This window comes from Myzus persicae, unplaced genomic scaffold, assembly GCF_001856785.1.
Source record: "Myzus persicae strain clone G006 unplaced genomic scaffold, MPER_G0061.0, whole genome shotgun sequence".
NCBI lineage: Eukaryota > Metazoa > Arthropoda > Insecta > Hemiptera > Aphididae > Myzus > Myzus persicae.
In genome coordinates, this window is record NW_019103443.1 from 109,955 (window position 1) to 134,256 (window position 24,302).

At 27.9% G+C, this 24,302-nt stretch overlaps 1 protein-coding gene across 1 annotated transcript; it reads right to left on the reverse strand.

The window, feature by feature from the left end:
• Nucleotides 1-4,641: 4,641 nt before the first annotated feature.
• On the reverse strand, nt 4,642-23,104 carry LOC111034537 (E3 ubiquitin-protein ligase ZNRF2-like). Its single transcript, XM_022315808.1, has 4 exons — nt 22,164-23,104; nt 12,580-12,675; nt 12,291-12,396; nt 4,642-6,675 (listed from the first exon to the last, which is right to left on the reverse strand). Exons 1-4 carry the CDS (start codon nt 22,534-22,536, stop codon nt 6,618-6,620), a joined length of 633 nt encoding a protein of 210 aa, XP_022171500.1. The 5' UTR covers nt 22,537-23,104; the 3' UTR covers nt 4,642-6,617.
• Between the last annotated feature and the right edge of the window lie 1,198 nt (nt 23,105-24,302).

Genomic DNA, 24,302 nt, shown 5'->3' on the forward strand with positions numbered 1-24,302 from the left:
TAGTTAGTTTTAAATACATTTTTTCACCATCAATTTTTTTTTTTTTTTTAAAGTTAACAAATTGGCTATTTTTAACTTTCTCTAACGAATCTAATCATACCTTTAATTATCACTAGAGTTAGGATTTTGGTGACTTTTGCACTTTTTTTCTCTAGTGTTATACAATTCTAACCAAAAACTAAATTTGTTTCGTAATATAACAATTTGAAATATGTAATTTTTATTTTGCATTTTTTGTGTTAAATGCATTTTATTACATTTTTAAGGTCATTTTTACGTAATATTACGTTCATTTTGTGTATATATACTAATTTTTGTTTATTTTAAGATTTTTTAATATGTGTTGTAAAGGTAATCCCAATTAGTACCTATATAATATAGGCAATTACCTACTCCAGTCCATTGATAATGAAAAAGTAGTATAATTAATTGTTGATTTATTCGATAAGATTAAATATCGAACGAACCCATAACTATTTAGGTATACAATAGTAGCTTTAGTAGTGAATTCGACACGTACCTATGTGGTTCTACCGATCTTAACTGTACAAAATGCCAAACATTAAGTCAACAATAGGAAGCCGTTTACGTAGTTTTGTGAGCGAGTTGGGTGCCGATATTTTTTCTACGGACAGTATGGTGCTTTTTTGTAAAGTTTGTCAGTTTACAAAAGTTTGCAGTTGCCTCCGAAAAGAAATTTACAATTCAACAACACATCAGTCGAGATATGCATGCTCGTGGAATTCAACGAAAACTGAATGAAGTGAAACAAAATAATCAAGTACTATTATCTAATTTAACAAATAATAGTGATCAATCGTCATTTAATTTAGAGCTTTGTGAAACATTTTTAGCATTTAATATTCCACTTAATTAACACAAATTGTAGACATTTTTTAGAAAAAAATATAAAATTTAAGGTCCCAGACGAGTCTACATTGAGTAAAAATTATGTTGAAAAATGCTATTTAAATACATTATGAAATATTAGACACTATGTAGGCGATAAAAAAATTTGGGTTAGTATAGATGAAACGACGGATGCTGAAGACCGTTCTGTAGTAAATATCGTTACTTATATTCCCTGGAAGTAGAAAATTCAGGAAAAATATTTTTGTTACATTCTGATGTCATGGAAAAAACAAATCATTCAACCATTGCAAAAGTTCGATAAAGCCATGTTTACATTATGGCCTGAAGGAATAGGTAAACACGATAATGTCCTCATTTTTGTATCTGATGCTGCCCTATATATGGTGAAAGCAGGAAAAGCCATTTGCACTCTGTATTCAAAAATGGTGCATGTTACCTGTGTGGAGCATGCAATTTATTGAGTTGCGGAAGAAATAAGATCAAATTTTCAAGATGTCAATAAATTTATAAATAAAATATTTTTAAAATCACCAAATCGTACACAAATGTTTAAAACTCTTGCTCCAGGAATTCCATTTCCACTCGAACCCGTAATCATGCGATGGAGAACCTGGCTAAATGCTGTAAATTACTATTGTGAGAATTTTTCTTATGTAAAAAAAGTTTTGCTTGAATTAAATCATGATGATTCGAATTCTATAAAAGAAGCAAAAGAACTGATGTCTAAATCAAGTTTAGAGGCTAATCTAATTGATATAAAATCTAGTTTTTGTTTCAGAAATAAAAAATCTGGAGGGTTCTGGAACCTTATTATCAGAATCTATTAATAAAACATAACAAATTGAGACTACATTGTCCCTTGCTCCTAATGTAGTTGGAGAAACAATATCAATCAAACTGAAAAATGTTTTGATGAAAAATAATGGGTTCAAAGTTTTAAAAAATATATCTGCTATTCTGGACGGTGAAAATACAAGTAGAGATGGTATTCGGGAAGACCTAACTTTAAATGATATGGTTCATTTCAAATATGCCCCTGTTCATTCTGTGGACGTTGAACGAAGTTTTTCTTCATATAATAACATTTTATCTGACCGTCGTGGTAGCTTCCTGTTTGAAAATCTTAAGAATCATCTAATTGTGCAATGCAATAATATGTGTACAGGTGAAAAAAAAATATGATATATTTTTCATTAAATTTTAATTTATGCTTTTATTGATTTTTTGAGAATTATTATATTAGGAAGCGGTTACATTCACAAGTCTATTATGTTTATAATTAATAATATTTATTTTTAAAATAAATTATTTTCGCTCATCTAAGTACATTTTTTGAATTTTTTAGGTCATTTTTGCATTTTTTTTAGTGAATTTTTGTGTATTTTTTAGGTCATTAAAATCTTAGCTCTGATTATCACTGAAGCCTAAAGAGACTATCTATATGTATAGTAATAGGCTCATTAGTTCCTCACTAGTTGTTTGGCTGGGTTACTCCCGCACCCCTCTTCTTATAATGCTTTTTCTGCCTAAATTAGTAATATTTGCTTCAAAACAATAATCATATTTATTTATTTATCAATTACACCTTTAAAATTAGTTTTAGTATTTAACGTTATAAACTATAGTATAATAGTAGTAAATAAGTAATTTTTACACATAACACACTTACAGCCAACAGGGTACGGGCACAATCGTCGTTGGTATATTTCTCTATGGACTGAAGATGGAGCCCGGTGCCATTGTAATTTTTTCAAAAAAATACATTCTACGCCCTACGGAAATAATGATCTTGTCTTGTAGATTAAACCAAATTTGATCATTTTTTTTTATAAAACTAATAGGTATAAGGTTTAAGGGTTCTATTCAACAGGCCCAGTCGAACACCATTTTTCAATATTATTCGTTAAGTCTATATAAGCTTAATAGATTTAATAGTTATTCATAGGTACACAATAAAATAATCGAATGACTCGCGATCCGTATAGGACTCGGAAGTTCAAAAATTAAAAACTCAAAATATACGCTTAAAATCACTAAAATATGCATTTAATATGTTTTCTTTACGTTACGTTCATTAAATTTTTGGTAGAAATCATAATTAAAAGAAAGGGAAAAAGATACACTATTTATAATAATATGTTGTATTTATATTACCTTAGAAATACAACTAATAAAACCTTGCAAACAATGGACTCTCAGAGCTTAGAACGTACTTGTAACGTGATATCACGAACGGTGACATTATACAATTTTTGAAGTGGGAAAATTAAAAATAAATACCTAATTAAATTATATCATAAATAATTTTACTTACTGATTGCTTCCATGATAGTGGTATTGTGATTTTTGAGAGACTATAACGATTTTTATATATAGGTAGGTAATTTTAATTAAATTTAACCCTAAGTATAATTATAATTTATAACCATCTATCGGGTCATAAATTACATAATATTAAAGTACGGCCTATTTTAAACAGGTTTTTATTTATATTGGCGACGTTTTTGTTATTAAGTTTTCATAAAGGCATTATGTTTTAACAGATATATTTTGAAAAATATTCCGATAAAAGGCCAACATTTTCATGATACATCAAAAAAAAACCTAATTATGCAGTAAAGTGAAATTTTAGCATATAAGATATAAGCATATATAAAAAAACTCAAAATTTCATTTTTTAACTCGATAGGTTGTGATTCAAACTATAGCTAATCCAGGAACTGTTTGAATGTTTGATGTACTCAGTAAAATTATGCAAATTCGGGACCTAGAGATTACATAGTTTTTTCTGCCCATTTTTACATCTTGCGTCTTTTGTCCATGCCATAATTGATATAAGCGGGAAATACTTATTGTTCAGTCGGGCCGGTTACAAATATGTGCTTACATTATTCATTTACAAAAGTAATTTTACTAAAAACCTAATTCATATTTCCTATTTTATTATGAAAATATTGTCTAGGAACCTATTATTATTTTAAGAACCAGAAGTCTATTTAATTATTTTTGGAGTATATAGGAAGTATTTTTATTTTTTATACATATCACCTATCTACTTATATAAGTTATAGTTAACCTGTGTTTGGCTGTTCATCATACATTTCTAAAATAGTTACAATGACACATATTACCCTAATATTCGGAAAAATTTCTGGTATTGATAAATGGTAACATACAGTGATCCAACAAGTATGCTCACCACTTTTTTTCTTTAATAATGAAGTTTTACAAAATCTGATTTTTGGTCTCTTAAAATATACTCAAAGACCATATTTTCATATTCTTGAAATGTTTTGTACCACTTAGGGAGTGTCCTGTGGCGATACAAACTTTGGTTTTTCAAATGGGAACCCCACTTTTTTACCGTAAATTATTTAGCTGATAATTTTTTTGAGAATTTTGAAGCATTGAAATCAAAATTTGAACGAGTAGTTTTCTAGTTATTACACATTTTGTGCTAAGGATAAAATCAGATTTTGAAAAACTTCATTATTAAAAAAAAAGAGGGGGGAAGGGTTGAGCATACTTGTTGGATCACCCTGCATACATATAACATTATAAATGTCAAAATATTGTGATTTAAAGTAATTTAGTTGAAAAATTATTCACAAATATTCAATAATAGTATAATTAGCAACATACAGTTCTAAATCATATACTATATTAATTAAAAGTAAAAATAAATACGTCAGATCATTTTGACAGGTATGCGCATAAGCATATAACGTAATAACATATCCCTGACAAAAATAAATAACAAATATAATGTAGGTATCGAATGAGTCTAAACACTGTATTTTATAATAATATGGTCTTTTTAATCATACATTATACATTCATGTTTAAGATATATCACAATAAAATAGATTAGATTGGGTCTTATAAATGTAGTTGTAAAAATAATAATTATGTTAATGTCAACAGAAACCAGAAACATTCTTTTCATTTTGGGTATTCATACAATTACATAGGTATTACATTTTATATACGAACAAATTAAGAAACAATATAACTTAACTGAACTAAAACAGTGTTGGTTAGAACTTTTGCATTATTGTTACTACCCTTTGCGTTCAAGAATATACACACATAAATAATTACAAGACACACACTCACCCACTCATGTACACATTAAACATTGTTCTTAATGAGAAAAAAAATTATATTCTTTAAAATCTTTGTTCGACATAATACTATCAATCACTATTTTATTATTATTATTTTTCTGTTTTATGGTTTTTATTATTTATAAATATATAGGTTATATTATATCAAAATATGATGGACTTGGAGCACGCGGAGTCAAAGCAGGATAATAGTTTAATGTTTGTAGCACAATAGCGGTTTACAGAGCATTTCACAGTTACCAGCCATTGTAGCTAAGTGTGTGCAACCTATAATAATATAGTTGAAATGGCAATTGGGCATAAAGGACTTGGGGTAAATGCAACTCGATAATATCAATCAAAATATTTTCATTGTTGTATATTCGAGGGTTTTTTTAAACACTTAAATAATTATATTCATATTATTGGCTATATCATATTATCTCATAAAACATCATACTTCAATTTTAAAAACAATTTTACATAAATAAAACGAGAATCTTAATTACATTTATATTGTAAAAAGAGCAGCCCCGACTAAGTTACAAAAACTATCCTTGATCAGTTATAAAATTTGAAAAAAAAAATAATAAAACAAAACAAAACAAAGTTACAATGCACCGTATGTAAATTAAAAATAACGACAAAACGCTTAAGTCTATTTAAATTTTCTTACAATTGAGTAAAATTAAAATAAATGATATATATTTCTGACCATCAACAATATGGAATCAGAAAAAATAATGTAAAACATAATATTTAAACTCTGGAATAGCTATATATATTATATATATAAATATTAGCTGATTCATTCGGAACGTTTATAAAATATACAATAACAGTTTTATTTATGATCAGTTTACATATTATACAAACATTAATTTAACTCATTCTATATAGAAAAGTTAAGGTAGAATTCAAAACATTTATGTTATGATTTAGTAGTAGTTTTTACTTCAAGACATGTAAATGTATCAATAAAAAAGTGGGAGAATAAATCTAAAAAAAAACAAAAAAACACAAAATGATATGTACAGTTTTTTGTATTATGTAATACGTCAACTATATAATTATGTAGTATAAATAAAGTTATAAAAAAAAAAATGGTTTTAATTTAATTTTTAATTTTATCTCAACTGAACATTGCTTGACTTTATACATTTTATAAAGCAGTAAAGAAGAAATTAAACAATTTGTGTGAAAACATCTTACAGTCAAGAATAACATTTTAAGTGATTTTTGTTAGTTCAAGTATCATTTTCATAATCAATAAATAAAAATAAAATCGTTCGAAAACTGACAATCAACAGTTGTATCAGCCTTTGTACACAACCTAATTGCAAAATATTGAAAGCATATTATGGATGATATAATTATGACGTTATTTATTTGTTTTCATGCACATTATTTTAAGTTAATTTACAGGTATATATTTTAATATTGGTATGGTAAATGGTAATATAGTATATATAGTTCGGGATTGACGTTTCGACATCTCGTAGTCGTTAAAAAATTTAAATAATTATTAATCATAATATAATAATTACTATTCATAATATATATAGCTGCGCAACAATTATTTGTTACATTATCTTATATTCCCCTTTTCAGTTTTTGTTCGAAGTCTGTATAAACGGTTTAATCTCCGGGATGCTCAGGGCACGATCTGTTCACTTCAAACCACCGGTCTATACATCTGTAATAAAAAACAAAAAATACAGAAATAATTAATAATTATTTAAACAAGCGGCACTATACGGTATAATTGGAGCCGACCGTTTGGTGTTTAGAACTTATAGATAATATAACAGATGCCGCATAGAATCTATTTTTAAATAAATCGTAATTCTTATTCGAATTAGATATACAATCTTTAAGACTAGTACAAACTATTATATAATTCAGCGTTTCCCAAACTTTTCCTCCGCCGGACTCCTTGAATGATGATGGATCCCGTAATAAACATAACCTAAACTAACAATAATAAATAATAATAATATTCAAGGACCTTTAGGGGACCACAGTTTGAGAAACGCTGTTACAATTACTTACATTCAAATAAGAATTTGTTTGTGTTTACATAGTTTCTACTGTTCTATTCTTATAAAAAAAAAAAAATAATAAAACCCTGTCCGGGTAGGCTACAGGCCAGCAGCCGGAGTTACGTTAACCCCACGTTACATACTCATTGACCATTCCCGAGATACCAAATTTATCATTAATTCGTGCGATAAATGTGCCTCTGTAACCGACCGAAAATGAAGTTCTCTCTCGTATCGATTGAATCGTATACTTAAACCGTCACCCAACTTCCAAACATGCCTTCTAAGCATATTGTATAAAAATAAGAAACCTTGAAACTCCCAACACGTAACACTGTATACACGAACGTTCGGCATATTATCTTCTCCGGTTAAAATTACAACGCGTTAAGTCCATAATGACCGAGTACTTCCTAGGTCAATAATCTTTTAATATAATTCACACTACAGTATTGGGTAGGTACACAAAACAATCATAAAAACAACGGAGAGGACATCATCGCCATGTGTTATAAATTACGACCAATACATACATAAAAAACAAAATTAAAATTCGTACAATGCTGTCTCTTATATTATATCAAAATTGTGTGAACCTGCAACTTTCAACAGACATTACAATGATAAAAAAAAATGTGTTTACAAAATGTGTGGGGCAATGGCGAGAACAACACATGGACGCTTTTCAAGTGTCACATATATTATTTGGTAAACTGAGTTTGATGAAATTATTTTTTATTATATTGTTATGATTTTTACTACATAGACTATGTAATAATTATGTTGTAATTTAATTTCGTTTGTCAACAAAATATCTGTGTGCGTCTGTTTTGAAAGGTGCAGTGGAGTGTTGAGGTAGATGACTATGATGAAAAGCGGGCAGTCACACACATTTTAGAAATATTATTCTCACAATATTATATATTTCTGCAAATTTTGTTTTATTTTTTTACCATAAAGACCATACTGACCAAAAAGAATCAATCATAATATTTACTTGACAAGTAGATACAAAAGGTTCGACTTCGAGATCCCTATCATATGGTATCTAACAAACGGCCATTTTTATTTGAAGAATCTCCTCAGCATAATAATACAAAGGGGTCCTTATAACGAAGTATTAGTCGTATATTTTGATGTTCGTATTTATTCTTCTCGTGTTCGTTCTAATTATTCTTATGGTCGACTCATTTAGGCCAAAGTCTAAAAATAGCACAAACACTAAACGCGGTAAGACAGTAATACACTTTTCACTCTCGTCTCTTGACATTTTAATTCACCAAGTCAATTAAAGCACAACAATAACGATCAACAATCAAAATTTGAGATTATATTATAATAATATCAAAATTAGTTCATCATTATGGAAACTGTATTAAATTTTTTAAAGCTGTCCAATTTTAACAAGCTTTTAGTTTTAACTAGTATTTATTAATATTATAGATATATTTTGTAAAAGGTGGTTATGTCACTTATGTCACCATAACTAGAGAGAAGATAATCAGTATATTATGTATTTCATATGTTATATATAATATAAAGTATTAATTGTATTAAAAATACGGCAAACATGAACACAAAATATTATAGAGTATAATTCAAATACATATTTATAATTAAGTAAATAGTTATTTAATCTAAACAGTTGATCAGTGATCATTATAATACGAGTATACTTTAACAGTTAAAATCCTGTCCAACAATTTATTATAGTTGAATACCTACAAATTAGTATATGTAATACCAATTCGTTTGTCTAAATGCCTATTTCTTCAATTATATAGGTAAACTGCACAATGAAAATATTACAGATACCTGAATTATATTAAAATGATATGAGAGCCTTTGTAAATTTTGCTGTATGAATAAAAACTTCCAATATTTAACGTAATAAACTATAAGAAGTCTTAATTTTATTGAAGTGAACTTTTTTAGGCTCGGTAGAGTAAAATGGATTTATGGGTTCGGCCGATGAGACCAAAAAGTGTTACGGGCGTGGCTTACTCTATGGATACAAAGAAACGATCGGGTTTTGCCGGCCAGTCACCGTGTCCATTCTAGCACATTAAATATCCTAATACCAGCGAACTGGGTGAACTGACTGGCAGGCAAAAAATGGTACTACCTGTTTACCACAATCTAATTCTATACAATATTATATTAAAATAAAATAGGCCGGCAAAATCCTAAACCTTATACTACTAAACAAAAACTGTTTAAAACAACAGCATTAAAAGCGGTGTAACAACATCTCGCAGTGATGTAGGCTATCTTTACGACTATAAACAATAATCTAAATATCAATATATCTTACCTACCCTTAGATCACATAGTTTATGTACTAAGATCTTACCCTACTATCCCGCACACGAGTAATCGAATAATCAAAAAGCGCCTGTTGTTAAGCTTTCCATATACACTCGTTGCTTGTCTAATGAGGTATATGGGCAAAATCCGGTCGTTTGTTTGGACAATAAGGTTTCTATGGTAATAAATAATAATACATTTATTTGTGTAATAATAATAATAAATTAATTTCAATTAAAAATTTCGATTTTTTATTTTTCCATTACAAATTTAATATTTGACCGTGACGAATCTTATTTTCGTACCTTCTGTAAAGAAGTTTCGAAGTTTCACTTATCCACGAGTGCTACCTTATAGCTAGGTAGTCAATTCAATTTTAAAATAACAAGAATTCCGAGACATTGTATACTTTATAAATAAGTGACTACGGGTAATATCAATAGTCAGCTAAATGAGATAACCACAAGCTATTCAAAACATGTAAATGTTTATAATAAGTTTTATTATAGTTTACCTTTATTATTTAAATTTGGTTAAGAAGACGCTTTACTAACATTTGTTGTCTTCGTCCTACAAGTGCATAACATAGCAAATGTAAACTCAGCAGATCAGGTTTAGCTCCGGTAGTTTAGAAATGAGAGTAAATGGACTATTATGAAACTCGATGGTAAGAATATTAAATGTGTTTTACGTGGGTTGTTTACCATACTTCAGAGTCTTAAGCGATTTATGAGCATTTTTAATTTACACTATATTATATACGCAATACTTGCTACAAAATTGAACTAACGCAAAACACCCACATACAAACACAGATAATGTTCTTAACATCAAATGTCATTATAGTTCGATTCACTCTTATTTTTAAATTAAAGGAGCTAAACGTGATCTGAGTAGATTAGGGTTCTCTGAAGAGGATGTCAGCACACTGTTCGTTTCTCTCTCTAGTTCACGCACAACATGGATGAACGCGAATCATTTTATTCTGTTTTTGGGTTATCTTAAAATAAAATTACCCGTTATAAAAAACGATAGAGAATACAATTATTGAGGGTAGGCATATCAATTTTTCCAAATATTGTCTCAAAACAGATTACACGTCATTTAAATTTACAAAAATGTTTTTTTTATTTTGAAAGTTTAATACAAAGTCAAATAGTAGTACAAAGTACAATCAATATTTCTACCCTCAAAAACATTATCCTCCATGATTTCTGTAATAGGCGACTTTACTCCAAGATAATTTAAAAATTATAAGAAAAAAAATTTTAGGTAAAAGCGTTTTCATCTTTATTGCATGTGTACCTGAAAGAGAAAAATAATATTGAGCTGACATCCTGTTAATGATCAAAAGCTAAACTGTATTATTTTATAGATACTAATATACTACAGCTTTTTGTACTATATGATCAACAATCATTACAACTACTTAACTTTACAACATTTACTATTATTCTACGATAAACGTTATGAAAGTGTCTAACAATAATATTTATATATACCTAATATCTAATTTATATGGTAGCCATACTCTAAGTGGCCCAGACGAATTCTGTATTTCAATTTTTATTCTTCGACGTCGTTATGTACCAAATTTAACCAAGTTATACTGACTTGGGTTATAATTACAGACTACAGTGTTACACGAACAATTATTTCTATAGTATAATTTTAAAATATAAACATTGAGATGATTACATATTATGAGTTTAATGACCCGGAAACTAAATCCCTGTTTTGTTTAACCTTGATTTAGGAATGTCAAAAATCTAAATGAGAGGAACTTGTCTCGCTTAACCAGATTTTGGAGCATCCGTTGAGTTTTAGCCAAAACCAAAAATATCCTTAAATTTCAAGAGTTTAAGAGTAGGAAAGAGTAGTGTTAGGGCATCGGTCCAAAAAAAAATAATTGTTTTTGTTTACTTTACTATTTGTTTTTAGATGTATTTCAAACATCTGTAATACATCTTTTATATTTTATCGCGGTAATATTATTAAGTCATTCATTTTTTAAATATTATTCAATTATCAATGAAACATTTGCAGAGTAACAAATAAAGTAGGGAAACAATTTTTAAGACTACACGAAGTCAATTAAAACTAACTAATAAAATAAGACAATGGCGTAGCCAGGGTGGCTGAAGAGGCTGCAGCCCTCCCCAAAAATTCAGTAAAATTTGAAAATGCTTTCAGTATTTTATGAACGTAATACGTAAAATGTAACCATGTACAAAATTTCGTAATTTGTATAAGGTTGCTGCAAAAATCTAAACATATCTAGGACATAAGCATACCGAATTTACGAGGGATGATTAGATAAACAATGATTATATTCAATAGCTATATGTAATAATCGCATACTATATATATTAAATTATTGACCATTGCCACCCCAACCAAAAAAAAGCGAAATTCAGACTATGCGACAAAAATAAGGACACATTAAGGGGATCGGTGGCGGCCGGTTCTTAAGGAGTTCGAAATAGGGATATATACATGCGAGTTTTGTAAATTAGTGTGCAGTAAGTGATCATTAGCGTGTGCTGCTGTATAAAAGAAATAGCAGAGCGCTCCAGCAAGCGCACGTAATAGTCACCGACCACACGTACAGGAATTAGTGTAGCTGTATAATATAGATTTAAAGATATCACCAAATAAATATTCAGCAAATCCAGCAACTTTGGTCATAAGTAATTTTTGGGAAGTTCTTTAAATGAAATCGATACCCCCCACTAAGTAAAAATGAGTTTTTAACTAAATTAAGTTAACAGGTATCTGGCCGTTGTTAATGTATAGGTAATCGTAGTTCGCGGTAAATAATGTTCTGCAGTCGTTTTTTTATATAATTCTAAATGCTCGTAAAAAAAAAACAATTATATAATAATAATAATAACAAAAATGTTTTAATATATTTAAAGCGGTTCAAAAAACGTAGTAGAATATCGATTTTGATTGTACTTACGTTTTATGGTATATGCAAAGACAAGGAAGTCTAGCTATGGTATCACCTTGTATCAGTTCTTCCAAACAAATGACACATTCACCTTTATCGTCTTTTAAAACATCTTCTGCAAAATAACATGACAATTATTATATCATTTAACAGACTGTAAACAGTATCAAAGAAAGGGTTAAACCGCATATACGTCATATTTAATTACAATAAAATTATTAATAAATATGCACTGTGTATTTGGTAATATTTCATTTAAGAAATAACAGTTTAAACTAATACACATTTTATAACTTACCATTGTAAATCAGTCTAGGTTTGGTCAAGCACATAACTAGATGTACTTCTATCTCGTCTGGTAAGACAAACTTTGAACATACTGGACACTTAATTCCTAAACAAACAATTGATAGATTAAATATACGATAAAACGGTATGTGTGTATAATTAATTACTTATTATTGTATAATTTAAGTATAAAATTTTTTTTTAATCGTAACACACGATCAATAAAGTTTGTTTGTACAATAGATTTGTATAACTTTATTAGTATTAAGATTTATACATAACCTATTATAGTTCAATTAGATAGGAAAAAATAATTCTGAAGGGAACTCAATTAAATAACATGTTTTTAGGGTGTTTTAGAAATAGACAGCAGTCTTCAAAATAAATGACAAGTAATTTTTTTTTTGAATTGTCACCTAGCTAGATAATGCATATAATAGATATTAGGTAACTATTAATAATATGTTTTAATTACTTCACAAAAGGACTGATCAAATGTTTTGTAACAATTTCTAAACATTCATTTCATAATGGTACCTAGTAAAAATAATTATAAAACAATTTTTGTAAGATACTAAACACACAATATAATTGTTGAAAACAATTTTAATCCAGCAGTACTTGATAATGCGGCCTTTAAAGTACCTTATACCAGTAATGCCTAATGTCTACGTATCATATTTAACATTAAATTATTCCAATTGTTACCAATAATGTACAGACATTTACAATGATTTATTGAACATTACCTAAACGTTTATGATTTAAGAATCAAATACACAATTTTTTTATTGAACAGATGAACATAAAAATATTTCTTTAAAAACAATATATTATTATACTTGAATAATTATTTAAATTATCTTGTAGATAAAATTATAATTTTTCTTTAATTTTCTAGAGTATCATGATTTTCAATGACTTCAATATATAATATAATTTATTATTGTATAATAATTGGAACGAATAAAAATCCTTGTTTAAAAATGTTTAAAAACTATAATACATAAATACTAAACATAAACAAATATTGATTATTTTGTGTAATTTTATGAAAATCAACTAGGCAAATCAGACATTATTTTCAAACAAAAATACTTAAAAATGAGTTTTATAACACTACGACAGATGGTGAACTAAAAAATATCGTAAAATATGTATGAATGCTGCAATATATTATAATATCTGAGAAACTTTTCAGTAACCTATATAAAATAAGACTTAAATAAGAACTATCGGTGCGGGTTTGCTCAAAAACAGTCAGATAAATCGTAAACTGTATAGGCCAACCCAATCTATAATCCAACGTCACCGTAATTTTTTTTAAGAAAATAAAATGTATGATAAAAATAAAATTTTAAAAAGTTATTAATATTAAAAAAATATATTCCAAATATTAAAGCAGACATTTATTTGAGCATGAACCTAAAATATTACATTATAATATATATCTTGTCTTGGATCCTCCATGTCCAACCAAAAACCATCATAATAATATACAAACTGAAAATTATTCAACTAAAAATGTATTAATTGGTTGACTGGGGGTTTCAAAAATTTTAACCACAAAATATAGGAATATATTTGATTTCAGAGACATGTCTTGATAAGCTACAGCCTAAAGTTAAGAATGTGAACCGTGTACGAAGCGCGTGTTACTAATCAGTAATCGCAATATAGATTAACATGCATACTTTATTACTTTATGGACCTAGTTGCTGTAATATAGTATCGCCAATACTACTGTTGGAGGACAAGGGGAAAAGACGATTCTGAGTATATTATAAACAACAAAGAAATCATATTTTGACTAGCGTATTGCCAACTAGACGTCCTTGTTTCCCCTGTGCCAGCGCGAAGTGATCATTCGTGAACATATAATGGCTTATCGATTCGGCTCTCAAGGCCTCGACGACTAATAAAAATTAATTCGATATCGCTAAATAGGAAATATATAGGTACATGTACAATCATATCATAATAACAACATAGTGACGTTTTTAACAGTATAATAACAACGTTCAAAAATTACTGTGGACGAAAATACGAACTTATAATATTGTTTAAAGTGCACAACCAACAGTCCGTTGACGTTAGTGAATGGCTATGAACTTATTTACATTAGAAAATAATATAATTTCTACTTCAAAAATGCAATACCACCTGTACCTATCATACTAACACGAAAACACTACATAATATTTATTGACTATTACAATAATATAGGCTATACACGTGTTGCCCATTATCACAGATTGCGTGAAAAGATATTAAAGAGTAGCTAATATTTTTCGACAAAATTATAGCAATAATTAATATTTGATTTGTGATATTGTGTTTTCTCTTAAAAGACACATAAAGATAATAACATTAAGTCAAAACGGAAATTATAGGCAATAACTTGGATTGAATCACATCAACAAGCATTTCATAGAGTACAATAATTGCAATTCGTTTCATATTCGAGAAAAATTGCTTATTTTAACACAGACATCTGACACAAGTGTCTTATTTTAATGGTAAATAAACATATGCTAACTACACATTTAAAAAATATATTCTTTATATGACTTATTTAAAAAATATAGAAATAATGTTTAAATACATAATAATGTATTATGTATACAATTGTTAGACAGGTATATACTATATAATTACTATATAACGATTACAAATAATAACTTAGGTCCTGTACGCTTTCAAAATATGATAATATGACTTTTCAATAATATTATCACACCAAAATAACATACAGTATATTATAACATGTTATATTAAATTAAATTCAAAGCTGTTCTAATTTAATACTTTTGTTTGAAATCATTTTTTTTTACAATTACTAATGACTAGTGACTACTACTAGATTTAATTTTTAAGCCATTTTAATGAACAATTTTAAATGGAAATTTAAAGAAAAAATTAATACACCTACATTCAAAAAATAACAAAATAATTCACGATTTATTAATTATTGTGTTAAGACTTAAAAGTTTTCAAATTATTTTATTTAACTTATGCCAAATACATTAACAATTTAACTATCAATAATGTTAATAATATTATAGCGAATACTAAAAAACATAATATTATACGAATAAAACTTGCAAAAATAGGAAGTTTTATCGTTAAATTATAACTTTTTATCCTCTTATTTTTTTTTCTGAACTCGTACACAAAAAATTCTATACTGCCAATCATAATTTAGAAAACAATCTAATTATTAAGCAAACATTTTATAATTTATAGGTATAACTGACTACCTACTAGAGTTAATTTAGTTTAAACCTTCATTACAAGTGTTAGTGTTGAAAGTAATATAACTGGTCCAAGGTTCGTTTGTTAATTTAGCTTATAAACTAATATGATAAAAAAAAGAAAATTTTTAAATATCACGCAGTATTTTAACTAATTTGCGCAGTTAAAAAGTAATGCTCAAAAGCCAAAATATAAATACGGGTTGTATTATCAAGTATCGATAGCATGTAATGCTTTGTTAATAAATAATACGTTTTTCTTCAGTTAATAACATCTATAAAACAACAACAAAATTAAGAAAAAGTATATTATTGGACTACACGATTATTTTCTAACATCAACTTTTACCAGCACTTTTACACTATTAATTAGTATGCTATTTTTCTCTACTATATTACATAATATTAAATATATATATATATTATGCATGCATGTATGTGTGTGTGTGTGTGTGTGTGTGTGTGTGTGTGTGTGTGTGTGTGTGTGTGTGTGTGTGTGTGTGTGTGTGTGTGTGTGTGTAATGTAAGTTATTTTTGAATAATAATTCATACTCTTAAGTTAATTCTATTAATTTCGGTAATATTTTGTTTTGAAGATTAAATAAACATTGCACGAATAAAAAAAAACATTATTCATTAGTTTATAACTGTATCAATGGATATACCGCAATGTTAAGATGACTACGTATTTGTGTTGTTTCCATCTTACCAAAACACATGATATTCCAAAACTTATGGTTCAGTACTTCCAAGCATATCTATCTTACCCATGTATCTTGTTATTCGTTTTAAAATTTAAAAAAAGCATAACGAGGTTTAGATAATATTCTTATTTATAAATTTGATAATAGGTTAATTGGCTCCAATATTAATCATAACAGAGTTAAATCGATTTTCCAGAACGTACTATTTACTATGTTAGTAGTGTTTGTTAGATTGAGACAATACACGCGGGTACAGCGTCTTCTTAAGTATTTGCATTTCATTGTTTATTGTCTATAATATCATCTGGCAATCACATACACTTTTAAAACACACAAAAAAATTAATAATTATTGAGCTTGTAAAATTCCTAATAACATACATTATGTATCACTATAAAGTCGCTCCAAGGTTTGAAAAAAAATGATAGTAAACACTTCATTTTTTTTATTTTGAGTTTAGATAAACCAAAAAAATATAACAATTTACAATAGTGAAAATGCAAATAATTTTCTAAAATTATAATTTGAGATAAATATGCAGGTTAGACATTCTGCATAGTGTACCTATAATATTTAATTAGATGTCTATGTTTATTTAATATTTATAATTTCTAAATATACCATCGTAAAAAAACATACTTACATTTAATATCGTAACAATTAAAGACATCTTAACTAAAATAATTTAATCTGATATCATTAAATAGGTATTATAAATATTAAAAAACCATTATGAAGCATGTCATACAAAAAAATTATTATTTTTAGATTTTACTTAAACGAGGCAACAATTAATAAGTAATACTTGTTTTGATAGAAAAAAATATTATTGATGGAGATTGGTTTATCCAAGTATAAATAATTTCACAATATTATCGATTTTCATTATAGAAATAAAATATTTCTAAAGTAGGTATTGCATGTGTTGAACTCATGACTAAGTATGTAACTTAACTGTTTGAGTTATTGAATTATTGAGTAGAAGACTAAACAAAAGTTAAAAGTATAGTCATTCTGAAACTAATAGATATAATATTATTGTACCTTTAAGTACCTAACCAAGTTCTGATCTGAAATCTAAAACGATAATGATGTAATATGACAGTGTAATTACGCAAATAAAGCAACACCCGAGAACAACACTAATTTCTATTAGTTTACATTCTACTAGAAGCACTCGTATTAAGTATAATATAATATGATTGGTATATTCGCATTTCAGTTTAAGGTACTAATATTTCCAATTCATTTTAATTTACTTATAAAGAATCCATTAGCGAAATAATAAATTGTTATCACATTTTACTATGGATGCAACAATATGACGATATTAATTTTTTAATTACTGTTTTCGTCGAAAGATAAGGTTTGTTCCTAACCTAACCTTGATACCGGGTGTTCCAAGTTGTTCATACACATTTTTATGATCGATGTCACTACTCACTATATCAGTGAGTCGCATCGAAAACCTTAATATCTTGCGAATGCGGTATTTAAGATGATTACTATGACCAAATACTCTATCTCATTTAATTAATTTATTGCAACAATAAGTATACCACGAAAATTTATTGTCATTCTCTAAAACCAATTTTTTGATTTGTCACTAAATTTTTGAGAATTTACGACACCGTGGAGTTTTTTGGTAGGACAATTATTGTGTCATATTATTATTGCAGTTATAGGTTTAAAATTGAATGTGATAGTAATTACTAATTAGTAACTTGTAACTCGAGTAAGTATCTACCCTTAAAATCCGGCATTCACAAAACGCTAAATACGTTTTTGAATCCACACACTGACATGAGATCGTCTTCAAAGTTTTTAGTGAACAACAATCTCTATCATAAAATTATGACGTAAAGGCATATAAAAATGTTGTAAATGTGTTCTATATTTATTTAATAGTAACATAACAAGTTCACTATCTTTTTCCTATTTATTTATCAATACAAACATTAAAAAAAACTGTAAGACATTTTAAGGCTATTATCAACAAAATATAAACAAATACAATTTGTGATCACTATTTAATACACTTAAAGTAGATATTACTAACCTAATTACGTTTTATTTAGATTTCATTAAATGTTAGATTTTAACTATTGATAAATTATTTTCAGTTTTTCAAAAATATTGAAGTCAAATTTTTAACAATAAATGTATGTAGGTACTTAAATAAATGTGATTAGTGTTACTAAATATATATATATTTTGGATTTGATGCAAAGCAAGGATGGGTCTTACTGAATTTTCAAGTTTAAATTCCCATAATTATGTAATATATTTTATTTTTTAAGACATATTATAATTATATCTGATCCTTGGATTGAGTTTTCAATAGATAAATGTACAGTGTACACATAAATATTATAATTAATATTATAAATATTTAAACTATAATTCATAGTTTAATTTATAAATAGTAAGTATGTGCCATATGCAATATTAACTATTTGACTGCAATCTAGATAATACATTTATGTATAATAAGTAATAACTACCTATAGCAGTAGTATAGTAATGTATAGGTAGCTATTATATAACTGAGAAAAATCAATACCTACTTTTAATTTTTATGAAAAGTCAACATGCTACTGAATAAATTCCTTTTCAGATTTTACCAATATTTACTTAATATGTAATAGTCATAAATAGAACATGTTTAATGTAGATAATAATTATAAATGTATAACATACATTAAAATATTATAATAATTTATGATCAAAAATTGATAACACATCAAAATTAAATAATTGTGAATATTACAAATGAAAGGAACATTACTTGAATTTATTTTTATACTTTTAACTCATCAAAATTGATCAATAGGTAACAAATATTTTTTGAAAGTCCATTGGTTTTAATTCAATACATTTTATATGGGTTGTACCACTTTTACCATTGGTGTAAATATGAGATACTACAATTACATTAGTCAAATTACTTGACTATTCGGTGTAAAGGTTACACAAAATTTAAAAAAATTATCAATTTAATTTAAATTGAGCATTTTTTATAACTAATTATTTTTGTAAATTGTAGGTTAATCAAAAATACAACCTTAACAGCCTAGTGTCCTTGTCATCACATATGAGATTGAATAAACTTTTAATATTAACATATTTTGAATAAAATTCAACTTTACATAATATTTAGTACAGTTACATCATGTACCTATACAAATTCTCAGAATATTGATTAGAATATAGACAATAGGAATAATTTATATAAAGGTACCAGTCAGATAAAGGCGATTTGTAAAAGTTAATCCAATATCTAAATCCCGATTGAAAATTTTAATGTTATTAATTTATAATTGCCTAGGTCTAGGTCTAAACATTATAACATTGAGTGCCTATATAATAGTCAATAATAGTACTCAATGGTAAAAGGTATTTTTTTTTTTTTTGATACAGCCCACCATTAATCAATAATAAACTAGTATTTTTAATTTTAATTCAAGTTTATCATGTTAAAATACTTAAAATTATATATCTGTATATATCCGTGGATACCGATCAGTGCATCTTTTTGTAAAATAAAAAATAAAATTTATTTTTAGTTATAAACTATGATAAAAACAACTAGGCATTTTTAACTTAATTTACTATTACTAATTATCATTAAGTTATCATTGGTACAAAATACACATAACCGGCTGCTCTCACAATACAACTTTGTATAAAGTTAAAATATTGTAAAAATACAATGATAATTTCTTGAGTAATTTTTAAAATATATAATATTATTGGTAGGTACTAGTACATTTAGAAAACAGTATTTATGTTTATATGACATTAAATATTAAACACAAACTATGTGACAATAGCACAATACACAGAAGTATAAAACTAATAAATATGTAGATATATATATTATATTATGTAACATAATGTTTAATGTAGTCAACACACACACAGATATACAATAATTACTTATCGTAACTTATAATAAGGTAACAAATGGCACCTAAAAAATTGCAATGAACAAATAGTTAGGTTGATTATGAATTTTTTAAATAAAAAATTTCCTCTTGATATTTTATTGCTCACTGATAAATATGATAAAATATCAATTTTCAAATTTAACTAAAAAAAAATAATCAATTTGGTTAAAAAAAATACTATTATTTGAAAACAGGAGAAACTACAAAAAATTGACAACATTGTTCTTTGGTAAAATAGTTACACAAAACTCAACTCTTTAAAATGATTAACGAATAAAACAATAGTACAAATGTGTAACAAATTTGACCACTAACAGTAGCCTGTGACTATAAATACTAGTTTGGTAAGTTGGTAAACTATTAATTAATATTTCATATCGATTTCATACAATAAATGATTTTTCTTTAAAATTCAAAATTCAAATTAATATTTATACTCGTTTATACTTAAGTAATACATTTTTGATATAAAGCAATTCCATAGAATATTTGAATAAGTGGACAAATCAATTAATTATGTAGATAAAATTGTTTTATACAGTCAATAATGTACCTAATACATAAAATATTTTTAACTTATTGTCATCCATATGATGAAATGTATCTGTATACAGCTTAATTTGCAATAAATGTATTTAAAAATATATATTATACACCTACATTATACATGAATGCATCAACATTAGTCTAATTAAAAGCCTAATTATTATACCTATAGCCTCAATACTCATTCATAATATAAGGTGTTTATAATATATTTTACTACTTAGAGGCTTTAGTCTTTGGTATTTATAAAAGGTTAATTTTTAACAAAAATTTCTAAAAGATAACTTTCTACTGAGTTTTTAGTCATATAGGTACTGAATTATAAAACCAACAAAAGTAATCAATAGTTTTCAAGTATTAATCAATACGATAGCAAAAATCTATCACTGATGCTAATTAAGCCCAAAAACTTTAATTTGTATGTAATTTTTTATATAAAAATTAATTATTAAAAGTTATTAAATAAATATATACCTACAAATTTTCTGTTTAGTTTGATACTAGAATGTTATTGTACTACTTTTATGTTATCTTGAATAAAGCCAATCTCAATTTCGTTATCTTGACTACCACCCAATGCTAAGACTACCTGGCCGAAAATTGTCTTTTTTAACTATACTAAGTTTTTTGTATTGTTGGATTGCAGAAATGACATTGATTAAACTGTGAGAAAAACATTTGAATATGAATCATTGCACAGCAGTAGATAAGAATAACTATATGTAAGAAGTATATACAGTAGCTGTGACAAAAATAAGGAAATAAAAAATGTGGGTCCTAGACTTAGTGCCTATATTTTTATAGAGAAAATAAAATACTGCAAGAGCATGACCACAACAGTAGTTATATGGAGACATTTGTAACAAAACTAATTAATCTTTCTTGAAAAAATATGATAGTTAAGTCGAGTGGTAGTCAAAATAATGAAATTGTATCAAATTTGTAGTCATAGCATCAGGCGGCATTCAAGATAACGGAAATGTACCACTTTAATACTTAAGTTATATAAAGAAGAATATATAAGTATTTCAAAGTTTCCCAGTTTACATCTACTAAGCATTCCACCACAAATAAATGTTTTAATATTATTCCTTAGTATTATATTGATCATTGTAAAAAAAAGGAAGAAAGCATACATACCATTAAATGGCCAAATATGTGCAGGTAACGAATGAGCCGAATAAACACGTCCAAGACTGATGTTAGCAGTGACTGTAGGACTGTCCAAGTTCTGATCGTCATTTGAGCTGCTGTCAGCTTCCAAGACATCTGTGATATCAAACCGTGGACTCGTTGAGTTGCTGTTGTTGTCATGGCAATTGGGCACTCCAGACAGAGACCTGGCGCGCTGTCTGTCGTTAGCTACAGCACTGGGTAGGGAACGCAGAATGCTGAACCCAGGGTTGCCGGCCGTCTGTACAGAATCCGACCCGTTGCCGGAAGAAAACGACTGGTGGTCTCCGTGGCCGGCGCCGCCGTCATCGCCGTTGGCCGTGCTGGCCTTCGCTCCCATCTTGCATGCAACGAACGTTCACGCGAACACCGCTGCACGACGACGCGGACGAACACGGACGGTGGAGCTTTGAGTTTTTAGTCTCTGTCGCGAGCGTCGTACTATAAGCAAACGACCACCGAAAGACGACGTTCCGTCAAGCGGACGACGACGTCCGGAACATTCGACATCGATCGCCGCACCAAAAATCAACTGCCAACGTGTACTACTAATGGCGCACTTCAAATCACAATGAAATTCACTTGGAATTGCGCACAGAAACAAAACGCGTTTCAGTTCCGACTTTCCGACGACGGTATGAGAACGAAAACAAAGAAAATTAATAATAATGACGATATGATAATAACAAATAATAATAACGATATCACGAAAAATACGACGAAGATTGTTTCAAAGTAATAACTACAATAATATCGGTTAATTACTTATTTGTTGTTTCGATCATTAATTTTATACTACTTTTTTTCCGTCCTAGCTTTTCGTTCGTCGTCTCTCCGACACTCAAGTCTTTATGTCGTCGCGCAGTTACAAATTGGTAGTTCTGATAATGATGATAACATGGTCAACTGGTGAAAAAAAAAAAAAAAATAACAAGTCCCGACGTATAACATTATAACATGCAGCTATAACATAGCGACGAGGGAAGGAGGATTCCTGATCAGCTGTTCCCGACGTAATAATAATAATAATAATAATAATAATAATAATAATGATAATAATATTATTTAACATGTCGGAGTGACGAGTGTGGCGACGGTGTTGTCTTGGCCGTATACATTACATAAACTTAAGGCCAAAGTCTCGATTACGACCGTACAGACACACTACCACAGAATAGCATGAATAGACAATGTTTTGTGGTAGTGGTGGTACAAACCACCCACTGCGTATTAAACTGCAATAGTGCAATGCCGATTATTATTGCAATACGTACCTATTATATTACGCTAAACGTAATTTCACCAATCGTGGTTAGTGGTTACGTTTTACAATTCGACACATCCACATAGCTATGCGCGTATTGGTATAACTATTAATTACTGCGTAAGAAGTAAGGTATAACTAGAGGCGTATTTAGTCTGAGGCCCCCAAAGTTCGACCAAGATGGGAGGTGGAGGGAGCAGTATGGTGACAAAAAAATACCCCCTAAATCCCTAGTAATTATTTTTTTTTTTACTCAAACTAAGGCCTGAAAGAATTATTTTTAATATTTATATGATGAGTAATATTATAAGTAGGATTGTAGGAAAATAGTTAGGTGTATTAGGTCATATTTTAATATAGATTTTTTTTATTACATTCTGTGGGCTATAGCATCACCCCATAACTGTTTACTATTTAATAATTTGATTTCAGTGGTTAATGGGGCCTTAAAACCTCCATCTCCGAAAGCCGATATGTCACCAAGTGCTATGCCAAGTCCAATGCTATGCCACTGAGTGTCTGAGTATAACTTATTATTATAGTCTGTATTACGTGGATACTCCGGGGCACAAGTACCCATTGAATTTGTTTTCATAAAGTGCACCTCTCCATTAAATTTAAAATCATTAAAATATTCTGTATAATATACAATAAAAATAAATAATATTATGCTACCTACTAAATATACTTAGACTTAAAAGTTACAATATGTAAATGAGGGAAGGATTTCACTGGTATAGATACTCATGTATACACTACCTACTTCATAGTTACAACTTAGGTAAGGTAACCTATGTAAGTAGGTACTTCATACCTACATGGGTAGGTACAAACAATTGTAA

What these genes read in the sequence shown, in the direction of transcription:
- LOC111034537 (XM_022315808.1), bottom strand. Translation starts at nt 22,536, where the DNA reads ATGGGAGCGAAGGCCAGCACGGCCAACGGCGATGACGGCGGCGCCGGC. An exon ending in ACATATTTGGCCATTTAATG is followed by an intron (nt 12,676 to 22,163) that starts GTATGTATGCTT and finishes TTGTTTGTTTAG; the next exon opens with GAATTAAGTGTCCAGTATGT. An exon ending in ACCTAGACTGATTTACAATG is followed by an intron (nt 12,397 to 12,579) that starts GTAAGTTATAAA and finishes GTTATTTTGCAG; the next exon opens with AAGATGTTTTAAAAGACGAT.